This window comes from Amyelois transitella, chromosome 26 (assembly GCF_032362555.1).
Source record: "Amyelois transitella isolate CPQ chromosome 26, ilAmyTran1.1, whole genome shotgun sequence".
Taxonomy (NCBI): domain Eukaryota; kingdom Metazoa; phylum Arthropoda; class Insecta; order Lepidoptera; family Pyralidae; genus Amyelois; species Amyelois transitella.
Genome location: NC_083529.1, coordinates 1,330,545 through 1,352,870, shown reverse-complemented (window position 1 = coordinate 1,352,870; position 22,326 = coordinate 1,330,545). Strand labels below are relative to the sequence as shown.

The 22,326-nt window shown below is 37.9% G+C and overlaps 2 protein-coding genes across 4 annotated transcripts; both read right to left on the bottom strand.

The window, feature by feature from the left end:
- Nucleotides 1–320: 320 nt before the first annotated feature.
- Nucleotides 321–9,986, bottom strand: LOC106136010 (juvenile hormone epoxide hydrolase). 3 transcript variants are annotated; one of them, XM_013336438.2, is made up of 8 exons: nt 9,932–9,986; nt 5,540–5,716; nt 3,827–4,054; nt 3,271–3,435; nt 2,801–2,947; nt 2,048–2,252; nt 1,110–1,344; nt 321–600 (listed from the first exon to the last, which is right to left on the bottom strand). In XM_013336438.2, exons 2-8 carry the CDS (start codon nt 5,714–5,716, stop codon nt 387–389), a joined length of 1,371 nt encoding a protein of 456 aa, XP_013191892.1. In that variant the 5' UTR covers nt 9,932–9,986; the 3' UTR covers nt 321–386. The 3 variants fall into 3 exon arrangements, with proteins under 3 accessions (XP_013191892.1, XP_060807845.1, XP_060807846.1); XM_060951862.1 differs by lacking the exon at nt 9,932–9,986 and adding an exon at nt 9,602–9,738; XM_060951863.1 differs by lacking the exon at nt 9,932–9,986 and adding an exon at nt 9,594–9,635.
- A 611-nt stretch (nt 9,987–10,597) lies between these two features.
- Nucleotides 10,598–14,144, bottom strand: LOC106136007 (juvenile hormone epoxide hydrolase). The gene is made up of 4 exons (XM_060951904.1): nt 14,031–14,144; nt 12,667–12,847; nt 11,931–12,165; nt 10,598–10,843 (listed from the first exon to the last, which is right to left on the bottom strand). Exons 1-4 carry the CDS (start codon nt 14,118–14,120, stop codon nt 10,621–10,623), a joined length of 729 nt encoding a protein of 242 aa, XP_060807887.1. The 5' UTR covers nt 14,121–14,144; the 3' UTR covers nt 10,598–10,620.
- Nucleotides 14,145–22,326: the final 8,182 nt, after the last annotated feature.

The window sequence follows — 22,326 nt, the reverse complement described above, 5'->3', positions numbered from 1 at the left end:
TTATGTAGGTATGTATGTGTACATATTTTCTTACAGACATTTTTTTAATACATGGGAGAAATTACACAGATTGAGTTAGCCTCGAAGTAAGTTTGAAACTTGTGTTACTAGTTACTTACCCAACGATACTATATTTTATAATAAATACTTATATAGATAAACATCCAAGACCCAGGCCAAACAGAGAAAGTTCTTTCCTCATCATGCCCTGACCAGGATTCGAACCCGGGACCTCCGGTGTCACAGACAAACCTATTTACCGCTGCGCCACATAGGCAGTCAAGTACAACAGGTACTTTCTTAAAAGAAAACTCAAACTCTTAAACGCAAAAACTTTAATCGTCCAAAAATATCACATTACGCACATAATTTAATCAAAATTACATTTAAACCTTTTTCCTGTATTCTCTAAAAGCTTTCACAGCTTCCAAAACGTCTTTAGCGAATACCTCAGGTTGTTCTAAAGCCAGAAAATGGCCGCCATAATCCAAAATGGTCGCGTTCAGAAGATTCGGAAACTTGAACTTGATCATCCAGGGTGGGAGGAATGACATCTCATGACGGGCTTGGAGCGCCCATGCTGGGACCTGTGATGGGATTCTGTTGAAGAAAATGTCGTGTCTGAATTAATCGTACCACAGAATTTTAAAGGTTAACATTTGAATCATAAATATAAATAAATATATATACGGGACAGTTTTTTATAGCGAGTTAGCCTCGAAGTAAGTCCGATACTTGTGTTACGAGATACTAACTCAACGATATTATATTTTACTAGCTGTATTTAGATTATTTTCACATTGTCCATTATTTCCTTGCTCCTAATAGTTGCAGCTTGATGTTATATAGCCTAAAGGCTTCCTCAATAAATGGTCTATTCAACACAAAAATAATTTTTCAATTCGTTCCTGAGATTAGCGCGTTCAAACAAACTCTTCAGCTTTATAATATTAGTATAGATAATAAATACTTCTATACAAAGATAAACATCCAAGACCCAGGACAATCAGAGAAAGTTCGTTATTTATCAGGCCGGTATTCGAACCCGCTACCTCCCGTGTCATAGACAAGCTTACTACCGCTGCGCCACAGAGGCTACATCTACTTACTCATCCAATTTCATATCAACAATCCTCTTGTTAAACGACTCAGCATAAAGTCTCATAGAAGTGGTTATAGAATTAGTGGTCCAGTATAACATGAGGTTGTCGATTAGCTGATCCTTGGTAAAGAACTTCTCTAAGCCGCCATCAGGCAAAGACCGGTGGTCTAAACGGGTGTAGGTGGAGAATTTCTCTAGGATGTACGCTAGTAAACCTGCTGGTGAATCAGTGAGACTCACTCCTGAAAAATGATCATATAATTAGTGAAACAAGACAAATACGTGTGTACCTACAGCAAAATTAAAAATGAACCTTTTATCAATTGAATTAAAAATCTTTATTGCATGTCATAAAGTAGGTAGATACATCAATTGAATTACAGTTACAGCTTATAAATAGGTACAATATGAACCCTGTTGGGCATCGCGGTTTTAAAATAATACGGAATGGCGGGGCAGGTTTATATCGGCTAATATGATAAAAAAAATCAATTAGATATAGAATAGCAGATGAATCAAGTTGGTTAAATTATACATACATATAGTCACGTCTATATCCTTCGCGGGGTAGACAGAGCCAACTGTCTTGAAAAGACTGAAAGGCCAGGCTCAACTGCCTGGCCCTATGACGCCCGATGATAGCCCATCGCCTTTAAGAGCAATGTCAAGTTTATAAGCATATTTCTTAGTCGCCTTTAACGACATCCATGGGAAAGAGAGGGAGTGGTCCTATTCTTTTTTCTATTGTTGCCGGGAAGCGCACGGCATCAATCGAAAAAAAAAAGAAATCTCAAAGTATCTGTAATTTTTTTATAAAGACCACGCAGTCTCTTTTAAGGGGATGGTTTAATAGGTGCCTCTAGGTTTCTACTCAGAGAAAACTATAAAACGTCAAGAGGATGATGACGAAATAAAGAGTTTGGAGGTGAAAAACCTTGTACTTACCAACAGTATCAGGCTTAGTGGCTTGAAGATGCAAATACCCGGTCTCTTGCAGAACATTCGGTAGAAATTTCGAGAAGAACGGGTACAGTCTGTCTGCGTATTTTTCTTCTACAACTAATGGCGGGTAAATCGAGCCGATGGCTGTTAGAAAGGATATGAGTGGAGACGTTGAGAACACCATGTTTGTATGGTAACCAAGAACCTCCTGAAATGAAATATTATATTCGTTTTTTCAGAGTCACTCAAAGTGCGTCAGTGGTCGAATTGGTAAGGAGCCTGGTTAAAATGCGTAGAAAGACACAGGTTCGAATCCCACCTCTGCCATGTACTAATGGCTATTTTTAAAGTTATTTACATTAGTTTGAATACCAACCATTGCTCTAACGGTGAGGAAAACATCGTGAGAGGAAACCTGCTGCACATTTCAGGCAACTGGATGCATAACTAGTTAGGTTCTCTTGCAAAGGTTTCGGAGGTCAGATGGGAGTGGCTTCGTGTAAAAACCTGACTCACCCTATTTAGGATCCAAATTTCAAATGGAAAAGATCCTCCTTATAGTAACTTTGCAGTTATAGTTGTCTTGAAAAAGGGAAATGTTAGGAGTAGGTACCCGTAATCGACGATTATGCATGAAAAGAGTAATGAGTGTTGAGGAAGCGGGTGAGGTCTGTAAGGATCGTAGCAAGTGGAAATCCATAGTCTCTGCGTACCCCGTTGGGAGACAGGCGTGATGGCATGTATGTTATTGTTTACCTCAGGAAATATTGTAGCCATGGCAGACCCAACAAATGCTCCCCAATCTCCTCCTTGGAAGTAGAACTTGTCATAACCCAGCCGTTTCATCAGGTTCCTGAAGATTACCGACACATCTACTGAGCTGAGTCCAGGGCGAACGGCTGCCTGTAATACATGCATACATATAGACACGTCTATATCCCTTGCGGGGTAGAAAGAGCCAACAGTCTTTGGAAAACTGAAAGGCCACGTTCAGCTGTTTGATGCTTGAAAATATAATTCAGCATCTCTTATCAAGCATCAAACAGAGTAGTTTCGGTTAAATAATTTGTGTTTTCATCTCAAATCTCAAATTTCTTTCGCTATGTGAATATGGCCTTTTTATGTCAACTTTTATAAAATTTATGGCAAACATACGTATACCTTACAACAATTGACATTATTATTTAAAATTAAGTCAAAGACTCTATGGTAACAACTTTTCTTACATCAGAAAACCCAAAACCAGGTAGACTTGGTATGATAAGTTCCAAGGCGAAGTCTCTGTCTTCACTGGTGGCAGTTAGATGTGGGATCGCTTCGTAAAACTCTCTAACGGACCCTGGCCAGCCGTGGCAAAGCAACATCGGCACTATTTGGACTCCAGGCTTCACCTGAAAGTATAGGATAAAAGTGGATTAAATTGGAGGTTCTCCTTGTCTTCTGTTATTATATAAAATTTTGGTCACTAATAAAAAAGAGACCACTCCATGTCGTTCCTACAGATGTCGTACAAGAAGACTAAGGGATAAGCTTATTAAATTGGGAATCCTCTTTTAGGCGATGAGCTAGGAACCTGTCATTATATGAACCTCAATTCTATCATTAAGCCAAACAGCTGAACGTGGCCTATCAGTCTTTTTAAGACTGTTGGCTTTGTCTACCCCACAAGGGGCAGAAAAGATTACGGTTCATATATCCAGATCGGATCCAGAAGATAGGAAGGCGGTGTCCATACAACGATACTTAATGTGGTTAAAACCTTAGGTTTAATTCAATTCTTACCTTCGGTTTAACCCTGATAAAATGTATATCCAATCCCTGGATATTAGTCTTGAAATGAGGGTATTTATTGAAGAATTTTTGCCTCTCTCCAAACGGGTACTTATCAGCCCAGTAATTCAGCCAATCAGTGAGGGTGTCACTGTTAAAGCCATACTCGAAGGCTACTCCTTCTAAGGGAGGCGTGAAAGGCTGGTGGTTCTTGAGCCGCCATTTCAGATCTTGTATCATCTGAAATAGAAATGAGGAGATTTTAAGTGTTCAAGACTAAAAGAAACAAGGAAATATAAATAAATAAATATATACGGGACAAATTACTCGTACACAGATTGAGTTAGCCTCGAAGTAAGTTCGAGACTTGTGTTACGAGATACTCACTTAACGATACTATATTTTATAATAAATACTTATATAGATAAACATCCAAGACCCAGGCCAATCAGAAAAAGATTTTTTCTCATCATGTCCTGGCCGGGATTCAAACCCAGGACCGCCGGTGTCACAGACAAGCGTACTACCGCTGCGCCACAGAGGCCGTCAGATATGTATACTCGTTCATCCATTCACTCGTTCACTCATTCACTCGTTCACTCATTCTCTCGTTCACTCATTCACTCATTCACTTGTTCACGCATTCGCTCATTCATATGATAGAAAGCTACACTATTGAGTTTCCATTGGGACACAGGTATCGGGTCTAAGGAGTTCGGAGTCTTGTAATGGTATCCTCTGTGCCCTCATTCTCCTTAAAGCTGATCATCTCCATGTCTGCTACTTCTTCTTCTTCTACTCTATGTATATTTCTAGGAAGGCAAAATAGTTCACCTGCACTCGCTGGATGACCCTGTTCCCGATATTTTTTTTCCTTTTGTTTCAGACATTCAATCCAAAGAAATTATTAAATAGGTACTACAAATTACATAGGTTGAAAAAAGCGGAAAATTTTCCTGTTTTTTTCAAATTCCCTCGTATTTAGGTACCTATACAAGTTTTTTACGAAAGTTTCAAGAAAAATAAGAATGAATTATTTCATGTTTTTTATTAATAAACCGGAAAAATATGAAAGAAACGGAAAAATACGATAGGAAAAGTATTGATTTCCTTACAATATGCATCATTGTTTTAAAAATTGGTAATTAAACGTGTTTTTCCAATCGTTTTTTTTTTATTTTTCGAAACAAACGACGAAAATCTCAATAAAACTGTTTTTCCTCAAGTTTTTATTCTGATATATTTTAATGTTACAAACCAATAAAACGTTTAAAAAACGAAAAAACGTTTCTTTCGCAAAAAAAAAACAATTTGTTTCTTTCGGAATTTTCAACGCTAGTCTCGAAGTTCTTTTACATAAAAACATACATAAAATCACGCCTTTTTCCCGGAGAGATGTTCTTTATTTTATAATATATATCTACTCAAATGGATAAAACATTCAAGACTCAGGCCGATTAGAAAAAGTTCGTTTCTCATCATGCCCTGGCTGGGATTCGAACCCGACCTGTTTTTACAGAACCTACTTACTGAAACAGGCCGTCGAATGTTATGAAAAATATACCTAATCCAATTCTACATACATACATACATATGATCACGTCCTCATACCTTACGGGCTAGACAGAGCAGTCTTTAAAAGACTGATAGGCCACGCTCAGCCGCTTGGCCTTAATGATAGAATTAAGATTTAAATAGTAATCCAATTCTGATTTCTATAATTACCTCCTCACTAAAATTAACTTCAAAAGGTATGACATTGGTGTCCAATCGAGACCTGGTCTCTTTGGACCCCCACCATCTATGGTAGTCCAAATCAGGCAGTGGGGGGGATGGCCTGAAGAACACGTAGCATATCAAAGCAATTACGATGACGAGGGTAGGAAGGAAGAGTTTCACCATCTGCAACATACATAACATACATACATATTGTCACGACTATATCCCTTGCGGGGTAGACAGAGCCGACAATCTTGAAAAGACTGAATGGCCACGTTCAGCTATTTGGCTTGATGATGGAATTGAGACACAAATAGTGACAGGTTGCTAGCCCATCGCCTAAAAAACATCTCAAGTTTGTAAGCCTATCCATTAGTCGCCTTTTACGACATCCATGGGTGGTCCTAGGTATTTTGCCGGAAACCACACGGTCAGTCACATTGTCTTAGTTTTTTTTTCATGAATCTTATCATTGTTTTTACATTTTTTTATGGATATGTTGAATCTATTGTAAATGTTTTAGGATTATAACTGCAAATTTTATATTTGATACCTACGTATATTACTGAATCTACGGGGAACGTTGTGTATGCCTGTAATATGTGTTTTCATAAGAACAATATGTAATATCCCTGTCATTGAACGTAGTAGGTATGTTGGACTACCAATTTAATTAATAAATAAATATATGTGACGTCACAAGCAAAAGTGTGTAAAAATGACAAAGCAATCTTTCTGTTGTGTTCGTAAAAATCAATTAAGGGAAAAGTTTCCGATTCTTATTTCCACCCTGTACTATCTAAGTCTCAATTCTATCATAAATGCGAACTTTGAACTAGCAACCTTTCACTATATAAGTCTCAGTTCCGTCATTAGGCCAATCTACCTGAACATGGCATCCTTGTCTATATATCTATATATTATTGGCTCTGTATACCCCACAACAGATAAGGACGAGTAAATTTTGTTTAGGCTTAAATTCTTCCGCGATCCTTTTGTTAAAGACGAGTACATTTTGAAGCCTATGGTTCGCCTTTGAATGCGATCCTTAGGTATAAGTTGGGTAATTAAATTACGCGAAGCGACTCCCGTCTGACCTCCGTGACCCCGCTTACACTAATGAAACTGTATGCATACATCAACTGTCACCATATCAGTTTCTGAAAATTTCAGAAGATATTCATATTTCTAAGTTCAAGGTCTTATGTTTGAATATTCAATAAAGATTATCATAATTTATAGCGCAAAAACAATGCGTTCGTGAAATATGTGGACTGTTTTACAGTGTTCATACATATATATATCGTCACCTTACTGCAAAAACCAATTAAAGTCACTTTTTGTCAAAACTGAGTTAAGTGTACCTTCATAATCTCCTTTTCAAGCTCTATACGCTGATAAAACCCGTTTTTTGATATGACGCTTCATTCCTGATTTAGCTTTTCGCTAAGATATCTTACAATGTAATTTTGAAAATATTGTACAGTAAAACAGTAATGTGTTGTGGTTAAATAAAATGTTTAAATAAAATTTACAGAAAATATCAGTAATCGTATTTTCAATGGTTTTGGCATGTTAAATTTTGTCAAAAAAAAATTTTCAAGTACTGCAAAAATATACTTAACAATACTAGCAAGCTTTTAGCAGTTACTTGTTAGATAAAATTCTCTATGTTACCTACTTACGAAATATTTAATAATCTGTTAGTCCTTTTTACTGATTCATATTTCCCTCGTAAATAAATATTATCTACAAGAAAAATATAATAAAGTAGTTTTGTTGGCTTTACTTGTAAGCTTTAAACTTTGATTTCATTCAGCCCATCAGCAAAAACCGTGTAAGTCGCGTTTCAACCGCCACTCTTACTGTGCGTCTGCGTTGAATCGTTAAATTTGTTGTTTTGTGTGTATAATTTTATAGTAATGAGTTCCAGATCTAGAAAAATGTTAAACCTTGTATGTGGTGAAAGTAATAATACGAAAAAAGCGGGTAAGTAAAATCATTACGTAATTAATTTTAGTTAGATTTTTGTAAGAATGATTTTGTTACCTACTTAGTTGAAAATTGAAACGGAATGTATTATTATGATCTATATTTTGATTGTATTACACCTAACTATAGCACAATTTTATAATACCTACGCATGTAGGTAGGTACTTTACCGATGATTTCTGACGATAAATAATTTTTCATCTACTAAGATAAATACCTACTTACGTACGACCTGGGGTGGCGGGAAGGCTTATTTTGTTTGTTTAATCATACTAATATTATAAAGCTGAAGAGATTTTTTCTTTGTTTGTTTGTTTGAACGCGATAATCTCAGGAACTAATCCTATTACGGTGCACACATTTGCACAGCTAGTTAACAATATTTTACAACAGTTTTTATATCTACTAACATAAGAATGTGCATGTGATGATGATCGTTTATTTTTAGGTGATTATAATAATACCTAACCAGTCAGTGTAAATGCGGAAGAATCTAACCCATCGGATTTGACCGTAAGTGCTCGTATAAGTGCTTATGGCAAAAAATTACATGTCTAGCTACCATTTCATATATGTCACCATGCTATTTATTTGCTAATTAAAGATATTTAAATGAATGTCCATTTTGAGTTTGAAGGGTTCGAAGAATGGAAGGAGATGAAGGAGGCCTACATCAGAATGCTGATAGAAGAAGGCTAAGAAGAAGAAATCGACTGGCTGTGCATAGGGGCGTGTTGGTCCCGACATTAATGTATGGGAGTGAAAGTTGGGTATGGCAAAAGAAGCACGAAAGCAGAATAAATGCAGTGGAAATGAGAGCGTTAAGATGTATGATCGGTGTGAAATTGAGTCACCGGATAAAGAACAGCGTGATAAATGAATGTTGTGATGTGAAGATGTGAGATGTAGTTACAGGAATAGAAAAGGGTATGTTAAGATGGTTTGGTCATATGGAGAGGATGAATGAAAGCAGGTTGACTAAGCAGATATACAAGGAGAGTGTGGAGGGAAAGGTCGGAGTGGGAAGACCTAGACGAACGTATCTTGATCAAATTAAGGACGTCCTGGTAAAGGTTCAGGTCAAGAGTACCCGAAACCGCTGAGCTTGCATGAAGAGAGTTATGAATGTGGATGAAGCGAAGGAAGTGTGCAGAGATCGTGGCAAGTGGAAAGGGATAGTCTCTGCTTACCCCTCCGGGAAGGAAGCGTGATGTTATGTATGTATGCATGTATGTATTTGCAAGTTAGCAGAGAACAACTACTTATGCACATTTTATATTTCAGATGATAACAGTAGAGGATCTTCAGAAATAAACGAATCAGCCACTAAAACTGCAGACTTTTTGTATGACGTTTTTTATTTGATTTTGGTTATGTTAAATTAATAAAGAATTGTTTTTTTATTTTAACAACATTGATGATGATGATTGTACTATTTGGTATAGTTTTTATACATAATAAAGTATTAAGGCCGACAAAATTGTGTTTTAAACTCGTTTTACCAACATATTTGTAACATTGTAGTGAGTTATGGGATATTTTAATATTAAATTAAAAGCAACTAACCCAATATTAAGTAATATTTAGGGCACTTAAGTAGTAAAGTTAAAAAATCTTTACAGTAAAAACCATTTATTTGCACCACCTCTCGCCCTAATTCCTTAATTTATTCTAGTATTTCGAGGATTTGCTTTTATTGTACTAATTACCTTAAAAGCTTAATAAATAAGTATTAAAAATACATGAACAGATTCTTGATAGGTTACAATCTTAACAGTGATTTGATAGTGCAAACCTTTAAACGTCAATTTCTCGAAACTTAATTTCATGCACTTAGTTGGTTTTTGCAGTAAGGGGACGATATACATACTCAAGTCATAATCACGTCTATAGCCCTTACAGGGTAGACAGGGCTTAGGTACATTTTCGAAGGACTAAAAGGCCACGTTTAGCGTATGGCTTAAAAATAGAATAGATTTGAATATCATGGAAAGTTAATGCATTAGTCGTCTCTACCATTGAATGAACGAATGACATGAATGAATGTCTTTATTTGCATCGTACATACATACATACCATCACGCCTGTTTCCCATTGGGGTAGGCAGAGACTATGGATTTCCATTTGCTACGATCCTTACAGACCTCTCCCGCTTCCTCCACACTCATTACTTATTGGTATTAAATTACAAATTTGTGCCTATTGATAAATATGTATGTATGTAATGGATCTCCAAAACATTGCAACTGAACTCGAAACAGCAAAATAAAAATATATGTAAAGACGTTGTTAATTCATGTATTCCTTATCTTTATAATACATTTTGTCAGACATAGGTACGTGTACAAAATAATGTTAGGCACTTTGTGATAAAAAGTATTAAAATAAATATCAATATATTATTACCTTATTAAAGATAAACTCTGACCCTCGCACTTCTACAGTATAGTAATAACTGAATTGTCAATTACTTTGCATAGCAATATATTTATTGTTATCGTGTCTTGTAACGTTTTTGAATTTATAATATTTTGGCTTCATAATGCCCATTTTGGTGAAAATGGGCATTATTAAGCCTATTATACCCTAAACGCAAGCACTTTACTTAGAGTTATCTTAAAAGGGACATATTAAACCATTCCCTTACATAAGTCATAAACCCCTATGGAGTCTACATACATACACATACATACATACATATGGTCACGTCTATATCCCTTGCGAGGTAGACAGAGCCAACAGTCTTGAAAAGGCTGAATGGCCACGTTCAGCTATTTGGCTTAACGATAGAATTGAGAATCAACTAGTGACAGGTTACTAGCCCATCGCCTACAAGAGGAATCCCAAGTTTATAAGCCTATCCCTTAGTCGCCTTTTATGACATCCATGGAAAATTTATCGAGTGGTTCTATTCTAAAGTGTCGGAAACCACACGGCAATACGGCCTACAAGAATCCCAATTTAAGTAGTTATAAAATAATAATAAAAAAACTAACTCTTGGTAGTTTTGTGAATTTATTTACTTGTCATGTTACAATTTTGAGTCATTCATGACTCTTTTATTTAAGCGAAAATTATTAAGTATGTTATAGAAATTACAATCCATTTTTGCTGATGTGAATCTTCCTGAAAGCAGCTACAGCGGATATCACTTCGTTCGCGTAGACATCAGGGAATTCGTAATACAGGAAATGTCCGCCAAAGTTCAGGATTTTGTGGCTGACGAGATTCGGGAATTTGGTCTTCTTGACCCAGTGAGGGTGCGGAGATATCTCGTATCTGGGTTCCGTTATCCATGTTAGTACTGGTGAAGGAGTTCTGTGAAGGAAACGTATAGTTAAACATACATACATAAAATCACGCCTCTTTCCCGGAGGGGTAGGCAGAGACTACCTCTTTCCACTTGCCACGATCTCTGCATACTTCCTTCGCTTCATCCACATTCATAACTCTCTTCATGCAAGCTCGGCGGTTTCAGGTACTTTTGACCTGACCCTAGTATAGTTGAAATCAATGAAAATATAATAATCCAGAATAATGTTACATAAAAATTGTGAAAAATCTATATTCGTTTCTTTATAAATAGGAGTGCCGTGTGGTTCCCGGCACCAATACAAAAAAGGATAGGACCACTCCATCTCTTTCCCATGGATGTCGTAAAAGGCGACTAAGGGATAGGCTTACAAACTCGGGATTCTTTTTTAGGCGACAGGCTAGCAACCTGTCACTATTTGAATCTCAATTCTATCATTAAGCCAAATAGCTGAACGTGGCCTTTCAGTCTTTTCAAGACTGTTGGCTCTGTCTACCCCGTAAGGGATATAGACGTGATGATATGTATGTATAAATAGGAGTCTGGAGAAGGACATAGGATATTCCATCCCTGTAAAAACTATAGTTTTCGTGTGATTTGTGAAAAATCTTGTATTTTTCTATAGGTGGCGTTAAATTCTGGAGAACTCGCTGGTAAGAGCTAATTTGACACGATCCTGAATTTTAAACAGGTAAAAACAAAGGAGTCTTGTAACTGTTAGAAACAAAATTAAATTTGTGAATCAGGTGATGCGAGACTCAAAAGGTAAATTTAAAATATTTATATTTGTGAACTTGTGCCGTGTGGTTCCCGGCACCATTACAAAAAAGAATAGGACCACTCCATCTCTTTCCCACGGATGTCGTAAAAGGCGACTAAGGGATAGGCTTATAAACTTGGGAATCCTCTTTTAGGCGATGGGCTAGCAACCTGTCACTATTTGAATCTCAATTCTATCACTAAGCCAAACAGCTGAGCGTGGCCTATCAGTCTTTTCAAGACTGGTGGCTCTGTCTACCCCGCTAGGGATATAGACGTGATCATATGTATGTATGTATGTATGTGAACTTGTTTAAAAGAAGAAATACTCACTCATCAACATTCATAGCTATTACTCTATCATTAAACGTTTCCGCGTAGAACCTCATACTGGTAGTTATACTCCCAGTCATCCAATACAGCATAATGTTATCCAGTAAGACATCCCTCGGGATATGGTCTTGGATCTTGACACCGGCGTTCTCCTTCCTGTCCAGGACCCTCGCAAAGTGAAATTTCTCCAGAATATAGCCAAGGAGGCCTGATGGTGAGTCATTTAAGCCAATTCCTGAAAACCATAAAAATATAGGTGAAAATTTTTGGGTCTCTTATGCTCGGCAAATACCATGACGCGCGACATAGCGGAAGAATCGATTAAGGAAATAGAAAAATTTATCATGCGCAGCTTTTACCATGATCCAATACATACATACATATAAGCACGTCATTATCCCTTGCGAGGTAGACAGAACCAGTAGTCGTAAAAAGACAGATAAGACACGTTCAGCTATTTATCTTTAAGATAGAATTGAGATTCAAATAATGACAGGTTGCTAGCCCATCGCCTAAAAGAAGAATCAAAAGTTTATAAACCTATATGGTCCAATATGGGTTATGTTCCCCTGCAAAAGTTCTTCTTCTTCCAAGACTTTCATCTGTCCTCTACAGCTCTTCTTCCAAGACAAGACAAGAGTCAAGTTTTTACATGAACCGATTCCCGTCTGAAACCCTGCAACCTTTGCAGGGGAATCTTACCCGTTAAATGAAGAAGTTAAATTAGTTCTCTTACCGAGGGTATCAGGGCTGGAAGCCTGATGGAAGAGATACGGAGACTGGCGGTTGTCATCGTCCCGAGTTCTCCTCCCAGTGTAGTTGGCGGTGTAGACAGAGTCGGTGTAAGCAGAGTCAGTTACAGATGATAATAGTGAATTTTGAAGAATGAGCAGTTGAGTGAAATAGCCGAGGACATCCTGAAATGTTAGTTCAGTTGATCAGAGTCTACATTCTTCTTCTTGTCACGAAACATGCGTTCTCTTTCTTTCACTTCAATGACATAAAGAGCGTCGGCATTCGAATCGATTAGGAGCCCAGTAAAAATGCGCATAAAAGGGACAGGTTCAAATCTCAGCTCTTCCACGTATCAATGACTATTTTCGTAATTATGTACTGTTTTGATATTAACTGATGCTCTGATACTAACGGTGAGGGATAACATCGTGAGGAAACCTGCACATTTAGGTTAGTGGCTATGTGTTACCATGATAGATCCAATAACGGCCTCTGTGGCGCAGCGGTAGTACGCTTGTCTGTGACACCGGAGGTTCCGGGTTCGAATCCCGGCCAGGGCATGATGAGAAAAGAACTTTTTCTGATTGGCCTGGGTTTTGGATGTATATCTATATACACATACACATAAAATCACGCCTATACAAGTATCTATATAAGTATTTATTATAAAAATATAGTATCGTTGAGTTACTATCTCGTAACACAAGTCTCGAAATTACTTCGAGGCTAACTCAATTTGTGTAATTTGTTCCGTATATATATATATAATATGGGTTAGGTCCACAAGCAAAGGTTGCAGAGGTCAGACGGGAGTCGGTTCGTGTAAAAACTTGACTCACTCATTCCAGAATCCTTGATAGATAGATAAACTCTTTATTGCACTACAAGAAAAAGAAAATTCCACATTCAACATTTACTTCCACACATTAGTTTTGGGACGAACCTGCTTCTATGCACCTCTAGATGAGCCTTTTTGGACAGTTTCTGTCTGATAAAGGCATGCAATGTTCTGTACAACATGTTCCCAAGTTCCCAACATACATACATACATAAATATGTTCACGTTTATATCCCTTGCGGGGTAGACAGAGCCAACAGTCTTGAAAATACTAAATGGCCACGTTCAGCTATTTGGCTTAATGATAGAATTGAGATTGAAATAGTGACAGGTTGCTAGCCCATCGCCTAAAAAATCCCTTAGTCGCCTTTGACGACATCCATGGCAAAGAGATGGAGTGGTCCTATTCTTTTTTTTATTGGTGCCGGGAACAACACGGCACAACCCAACATATACTCTCCTTTTCAATAACCCTTTTACACATTCCACCAAACTGATCCGTGTGAATAACATCGATCAAACCTCACCTCAGGAAAAGCAGTAACAATAAAATTGGCAATAAACATGCCCATGTCGTTACTGGCGATGTAATATTTCTTATGGCCCAATCTGTGCATTAGTTTTCTGTAGAGGATACCCACTTCTGCTGGGCCCAAACCGGGTTTTACAGACGCCTGGAACAAATTCCGATTTATTAGATAGATAAATAGATAGATAATTCATTTATTTGATTTGCTACACACGATTTACAATTTCATATGAAAATACAAATTAATAGGGTGTGAGTTGCAGCAATACAAAAAGGTCACAACTCAACAAATTTGTTGCTGTAGAGCAATACGCTGATTTTCAGTTATGACCTAGGTGCTAGTGCAGGTCAATCTGCGCACGTAACAAAAAATAAACATATAGTAAATAAACAAAGACTCGTGTCGTGACTTAAATTTTATTACTGGCGTTTCTTCTTGTTATACATACATACATACATACATAAAATCACGCCTCTTTCCCGGAGGGGTAGGCAGAGACTACCTCTTTCCACTTGCCACGATCTCTGCATACTTCTTTCGCTTCGTCCACATTCATAACTCTCTTCATACAAGCTCGGCGGTTTCGGGTACTTTTGACCTGACCCTTTACCAGGACGTCCTTAATTTGATCAAGATACGTTCGTCTAGGTCTTCCCACTCCGACCTTTCCCTCCACACTCTCCTTGTATATCTGCTTAGTCAACCTGCTTTCATTCATCCTCTCCACATGACCGAACCATCCCAACATACCCTTTTCTATTCCTGTAACTACATCTTCTTTCACATCACAACCACAACATTCCCTTATCACGCTGTTCCTTATCCTGTCACTCAATTTCACACCCATCATACTCCTTAACGCTCTCATTTCCACTGCATTTATTCTGCTTTCATGCTTCTTTTGCCATACCCAACTTTCACTCCCATACATCAATGTCGGGACCAACACGCCCCTGTGCACAGCCAGTCGAGCCTTTTTGGATAGTTTCTGACTGCTCATAAAGGCATGCAAAGCTCCATTCACCATGTTCCCCGCGTTCACTCTCCTTTCAATATCACTATCATACTTGCCATCTGATGTAAACTTTGATCCTAGATATACAAACTCTTTCACTTGCTCCACTTTTTCTCCTCCAATCAAAACATTACATGCTGTCACTTCTTTCTCCATTTCAAAAACCAGTGTTTTAGTTTTACTTACGTTCACTTTCATTCCTTTCTCTTTTAAAGCTTCATGCATACAGTTTACCATCTCCTGTAACTCCTCCGCTGATGACGCCAGTATAACCTGATCGTCGGCATAGAGCAGACATTTGACGAGTAACTCATTCATCCTTAATCCACTTTTAGACTCTTTCAAATCTGTCAAACAGCTATCCATAAATAGGTTGAACAGCCACGGTGACGCAACACATCCTTGCCTAACGCCTTTCTCAATCTTAAACCACTCAGTGTGCGCTCCGTTTATCCTGACACAAGCACTCGAATCCTCATATAAGGATTTCAGTGCTCGTATTAAGAGACTGCTCACCCCATGCATAGAAAGTGCTGACCACAATTCATTCCTCTCAACTCTGTCATAGGCCTTTTCCAGATCTACGAATGTGCAATAGACTTTTTGACTCTTGGCCAAAAACTTTTCGGCTATGCACCGCAAGGAAAAGACCTGATCAGTACATCCCATTCCCTTTCGAAATCCCGCTTGAGCATCCCATATTTTGTCATCAGTTTCATTCCTGACTCTATTAATCAATACCTTAGCATACAATTTGCCGACGACGCTAAGCAGGCTTATACCACGATAATTTTTGCAGTCCAGCTGTGACCCTTTTCCTTTGTAAAGTGGCACGATAACAGCCTTACACCAATCTTTTGGTACTCGGCCGCTTCTCCAACACAAATTGAAAAGGCAGTACAACTGACTAGCTACTACGCCTTTTCCTGCTTTAAGCATCTCGACCGACACTCTATCACACCCAGCAGCCTTTCCCGCTTTCATACTCTTAAGTGCTTCCACAATTTCGAACATTTCAATTTCGCCTTCCATCTCATTCTCTTTTTCTTCGCTATAGCAGAAATCTTTCTTATTTCCTTCCTTTTTTTCAAATAAACTTTCAAAATAGTCCTTCCATATCTTTAGTACACATTCTTCTCCTTTCACAACGCTACCATCCTGGCATCTGATCCTAGTCAGCTCTCTGGTTATAGTATTTCCTCGGGCTGACCTTACGGATTTCCAGAATACTTTCAGATTTGACTGAAAGTCTTCTGATAGCCTTTTATCAAAATCCTCTTTATACTCTTCTTTCTTTCTAATCACAGCTTTCTTAACCAAATCTTTCATTTTCTTATATTCCTTACGTGCTTCATTCACATCTTCATCTATAACCTCTTGCATTCTTAAGTTAGCTTTTGCTGCTAACAAATCCAGCCATGCTTTCTTCTTTAATCGCACAAGTTCTTGCACATCTTTACTCATCCACGCATTTTTGTGATTTTTTCCTTTCCTTCTTCTACTTACACCACACACTTCAACAGCTACTTTCACAATTCTTTCTTTAAATTCCTTCCATCCATCTTCAATATCGCTCATTTCATCTAAATCTTCAAATTCATCCTTCAGTCTATTAATATACTTCTTACCTACATCCATATCTTGCAAATTTTCCACTTTTACTCTTTCCAAAGCGCTGGTTTGCTCCCTTACCCTGTGCCGCCAGCGATTGAGGATACCCCTTATCCGGGATATCACCAGTAAATGGTCCGAGTCAATGCCAGCACCGCGATATGCACGGGTATCCAGCACTTTGTTCTTCAATCTTTCATCTACAATCACAAAGTCTATCATACTTTTTAAAATACCTTCCACTCTTGTGTAGGTGTGGATCTCTTTATGTTGAAACATTGAGTTCGACACAAAAAGATCCCACTCTAGACAAATTTCTAATACACTTCTTCCATTATCATTCACCTTTTCGTCACCAAACGCACCAAGCACCTTTTCATATCCATCACGCTTTACACCCACCCATCCATTAAAATCACCTAACATAATAATCTTCTCATTTGGCTTGGTAACTTTCAATACTTCTCTTACACTATTCCAGAACTCCTCGTTTTCGCTTTTTGCTGATGTTGTACCCCTCGAACCCACATCCCAAGGTGCATAAACACCTAGAACGAAGATCCGAGTGATTCCAACTTTCAGCCTAATCCATAGAAGACGAGGGCTGACACACTCATACTCATTCACGCACTCAGCCATTCGTGCAGAAAGAATTAGACCGACCCCTTGACAGCCTCGGCTGGTACTGGAAATTCCAGACCAATACGCCGTGTAAGGGCCGTGCTGCGTCGCGTCGCATCCTTTCCGCTTCGTTTCATTCACGCACAACACATCCAAACGTCTTTCATCCATCATCTGGCATACTTCCTCAATCTTATCCTTCATTCCTCCTCTTACATTCATCGTCGCAAAGCGGCTTTCAGCAGACCGCATACCGCTCCCGCCGGGAACGAGACGTGATGGGGTGCGGACACCATCGCCGCCATTTCTATGCTTTTTAAGGTTCATAATGCGATTCCCACGAGACGCTAGGGAAAAATTTTGTCCGCCCCAGCAGAGCCCCGCATGCCAGGGTAAGGCTAGCCATTACCTGGGGGTCGCCCAACCCCATGGCGGAAGTGGCACGCTCGAGACTAGGCTCGCCCCTAGCCATGCATCCATCGGCGCGGCAGACCTTAGATTGGCAGGGATTTACATTAAAGAGGAATCCCAAGTCTATCCCTTAGTCGGCTCTTACGACATCCGTGGGAAAGAGATGGAGTGGTCCTATTCTTTTGTAATGGTGCCGGGAACCACACGGCGGCTTCTTGTTATACGAGTAGGATTTGATAAAGCTCGGATTTCATGTATACAGGGTTGTTTTTAATGCCGTGCCGTGTGGTTCCCGGCACCAATAGGTACAAAAAAGAATACGACCACTCCATCTCTTTCCCATGGGTGTCGTAAAAGGCGACTAAGGAATGGGCTAACAAATTTGGGATTTCTTTTTTAGGCGATTGGTTAGCAACCTGTCACTATTTGAGTCTCAATTCTATCATTAAGATAAATCGCTGAACGTGGCCATTCAGTCTTTTCAAGACTGTTGGCTCTGTCTACCCCGCTAGGGATATAGACGTGACCACATGTATATATGTATGTTTAAAATCAGTTATAGTTCGTAACTTCGGCAAAAGATAGAATGTTGGAAATCTTACCTCAGAAAGTGTAAATCCTGGTATGGACGGGTAGATAACTTCAACAGCAAAGTCTCTATGCTTACTCAAGGCCGTAAGACGAGGTATGACCTCGTAGAAGCCGACAAAGGAGCTCGGCCACCCATCCATTATTATCAGGGGCACCACTTCTACACCTTTTGGAACCTACAAAAAATTGTTCTTTGTTTGTTTGTTTGTAATATCTTTATTGCAAAGAAATTTACACAGTAACAAGATAATAGTAAGTACATAGTTATAAAAGAAACAAATCACTTGCAATGGCGGACTTATCCCATGAAGGGATCTCTTCCAGTCAACCGGCAAACAATAAAGGAAATATATGTATAATTCAGTAAAATGCGGCAAGTCACTGTGTTATTTATTAGCAACAATATAATATATATAAGAAATACAGATAATAGATATATACCTATCCACTAAATATATATAATTATAAACTTATTAATAAATAAACATACAATCTACATATGTTCTTTTTGTCTACTTTTACATCTACATACCTACATACATATAGTCAAGTCTATATTGATAGATTATTATCAAAAGAATGAGTGCTCCTATTCTCTTCCCTATGTATGTCGTAAAAGGCGACTAAGGGATAGTCTTATAAATTGTATTCTTCTTTTAGGCGACGGGCTAGCAACCTATCACTATTTGAATATCAATTCTATCATCAAGCCTAACAGCTGAAAGTGGCCTATCATTCTTTTTAAGACTGTTGGCTCTGTCTACCCCGCAAGGGATATAGACGTGATTATATGTAACGTGTACTTACTTTCTGAGGTCGAACTCTAACAAAATGTATATCCAGACCCTGTACATTAGTAACGTAATGTGGGAATTGATTCATTTTATCCTGTCTTTGTTTAAAGGGATACTCCTTCTCCCAATATTGAAGCCAATCTTCAACTATTCCAGAATTCATCCCGTATTCAAACCAGGCGCCTTGAAGCGTAGGGATTATAGGCCGACGGTGATGCAATCTGTATTTTAGGTCTTCAATCATCTGAAAAATCAAAAAATAACATAAAAAATAAATATATACGCACTAGTTTATTGTATTAACCGTGCCGTGTGGTTCCCGGCACCAATACAAAAAAGAATAGGACCACTCCATCTCTTTCCAATGGATGTCGTCAAAGGCGACTATGGGATAGGCTTACAAACTTGGGATTCTTTTTTAGGCGATGGGCTAGCAACCTGTCACTATTTGAATCACAATTCTATCACTAAGCCAAATAGCTGAACGTGGCCATTCAGTCTTTTCGGGACTGTTGGCTCTGTCTACCCCGCAAGGGATATAGACGTGACCATATGTATGTATGTATGTATGTTATTGTATAACTTTTCATTGTATTACTTTTACTAGGCGCGCGCATGTCTGCGTTTCTCTCAACAAAAGGTTAATAGTCACTTACGTGTTTTCATTAAATATTACATACATACATACATATGGTCACGTCTATATCCCTTGCGTGGTAGACAGAGCCAACAGTCTTGAAAAGACTGAATGGCCACGTTCAGCTATTTGGCTTAATGATAGAACTGAGATTCAAATAGTGACAGGTTGCTAGCCCATCGCCTAAAAGAAGAATCCTAAGTTTATAAACCTATCCCTTAGTCGCCTTTTACGACATCCATGGGAAAGAGATGGGGTGGTAAAATATTAATATTAAATATTAATTAATGTGTATGAACTTACTTCATCACGAAACTCGACTTTGACTCTTTTTATTCTCGTGTCTGCTTGACCTGTCTCCGTGGCTCCCCACCACGCATCCTGGTCAAGTCCAGTCAAGTTTAGCCTAGACCTGAAGTCTTCAAACCCATGGACTATACTTAGTAAAGCTAAATATAGTATAGGTAACATCTGGAACGGATATACAAATTCCATGACATATAATCACGTCTATATCCTTTGCGTGGTGGACAGAGCCAACATGAGTCTTGAAAAGACTGAAATGCCACTGCTGTTGGGAATTACTCCGAACGTGGCCTATTAGTCTTTTTAAGACTGTGGGCTCTGTCTACCCCGCAAGGGATATAGACATGATTATATGTATGTATGTATGCAAACTACTTTAGCATTTATAATATCTTGGGATATGAAAAATGATGAGCAATAATGTCAAAATAATAATTTGCTTATTTTTAACGGATTTTGCTGACTGTACCATCAGATTTCTGGCGTCCTGGTCACGTCCTCACCTCCTAAAGAGAAGCCAGAGGTACACCTGTAACCATGACCTTGGATACGTCAGGTTTTTAATAGAAATTCCCACCTGATCTCCGAAAACTTGCATGGTTACAAAAAGATGATTGCTTAAATTAATGTGTAGAATTCTGCACGATGTTTTTTCACGCCGTAAGAGGTACGGTTAGCAATTAAACTAAGGTGCGTAACTCTGAAAATTTGTTGATGCGTTAGGTTCCGAAAATGTGCACTTAAAAACTGGCCCGCCTTTTTTAAGTTAGAACGAGCCAGTGCTTAGTTATTTTTTAAAGAATAATGTATGAACGTCAGTACGCTCATACATTAGTCTTTAAAATATAACTGAATTCAACTTTGCATGTTTCTCTTCATGACCAGTGGAAAGATGTGGTCTCTGCCTACCCTTCCAGGAAAGACGCGCGATTTATGTATGTATGTTTCTTGTAAAACTTCAAAATTACTAGTAAAACACTAGAAATGTATTAAAAATAATTATTATTTATTTTAAAAAAAACTTAATTTCATAGTTTGTGTAATATTTAAAAAAAATAATTTAAAAAAAACTTAATTTCATAGTTATAAAACAGAAATTACTTTAAACTATGTTAATTCTTACCTTTAAACTAGAGATAAAATTAGTTTCAACTTTCTAATGAATAAAATACCTTATTTATTAATTTTTTAAGATACTAAAACTACAAAATGGTTCGTATACAAACAGTCTAGTTTAAAGTGATACATAATCGTTTTTCCACTCGATTGCATCGATTTATCGAGGCCGAAATGTTTTTTTTAATTGATCGAAGGATGTAAGGAATATTGAATCGATAAATTGGCTAATGATTGGCTAAGTTAACTCATTTTTAAGTAAGACAAACTTAATTTCAGAACACCTGTCAAAATATAACAAATTTTTGAAATTCTTACTTTTCTCTTCTCATACGTATGTATTTTATAATACTAAAAACTTTCATATAAATTAGTAATTTATCTTTAAGTTCCCAAGTAACTTTTGCAGGGAATAAGCGGTATTACTTACATTAGAACTAAACATTTCAATTATCAAAGTCCAAAGTCTTCATTCATTAACCGGACGTTGAAATTTTTTATCGATAAAAGACGAATTATCAAACTGTAATCGATAAAAAAATATCTAAGAGTGCTAATGAATTATCTTAAGCTAGATGTGGGAATGATAGGTAATTGTTCAGACAACTGAATATTTATTCATAATTAAATATAGATTAGGTTTCCCTGCAAAGGTTGCGGAGGTAAAAGTAAAGTAAAAGTAAAAAAGTATTTATTTCGTCTCTGTAGGCACAAAAAAAGGTCAGACAAGAGTCGCTTCGGGTAAAAACCGTGGTCGTCGATGGACCTCGGACTCATCTCCAGAGTGGTGATGACGTCATCGGGACTTACTGTGGAGCTGGCATGAAACGCGCGTCGACGTTTTTAACTCGCGAAAAACTATCGCTGTCCCGTTTCATACATACATACATACATAAAATCACGCCTCTTTCCCGGAGGGGTAGGCAGAGACTACCTCTTTCCACTTGCCACGATCTCTGCATAACTACCTTCGCTTCATCCACATTCATAACTCTCTTCATGCAAGCTCAACGGTTTCGGGTACTTTTGACCTGACCCTTTACCAGGACGTCCTTAATTTGATCAAGATACGTTCGACTAGGTCTTCCCACTTCCCGTTTCATGTTATAATAAAAAGCGAAACAGCTTTACACCATTGCATTTTTATCTCATAAATCTGTTTTCATTCGACAAAGAAAGAAAACAATTATC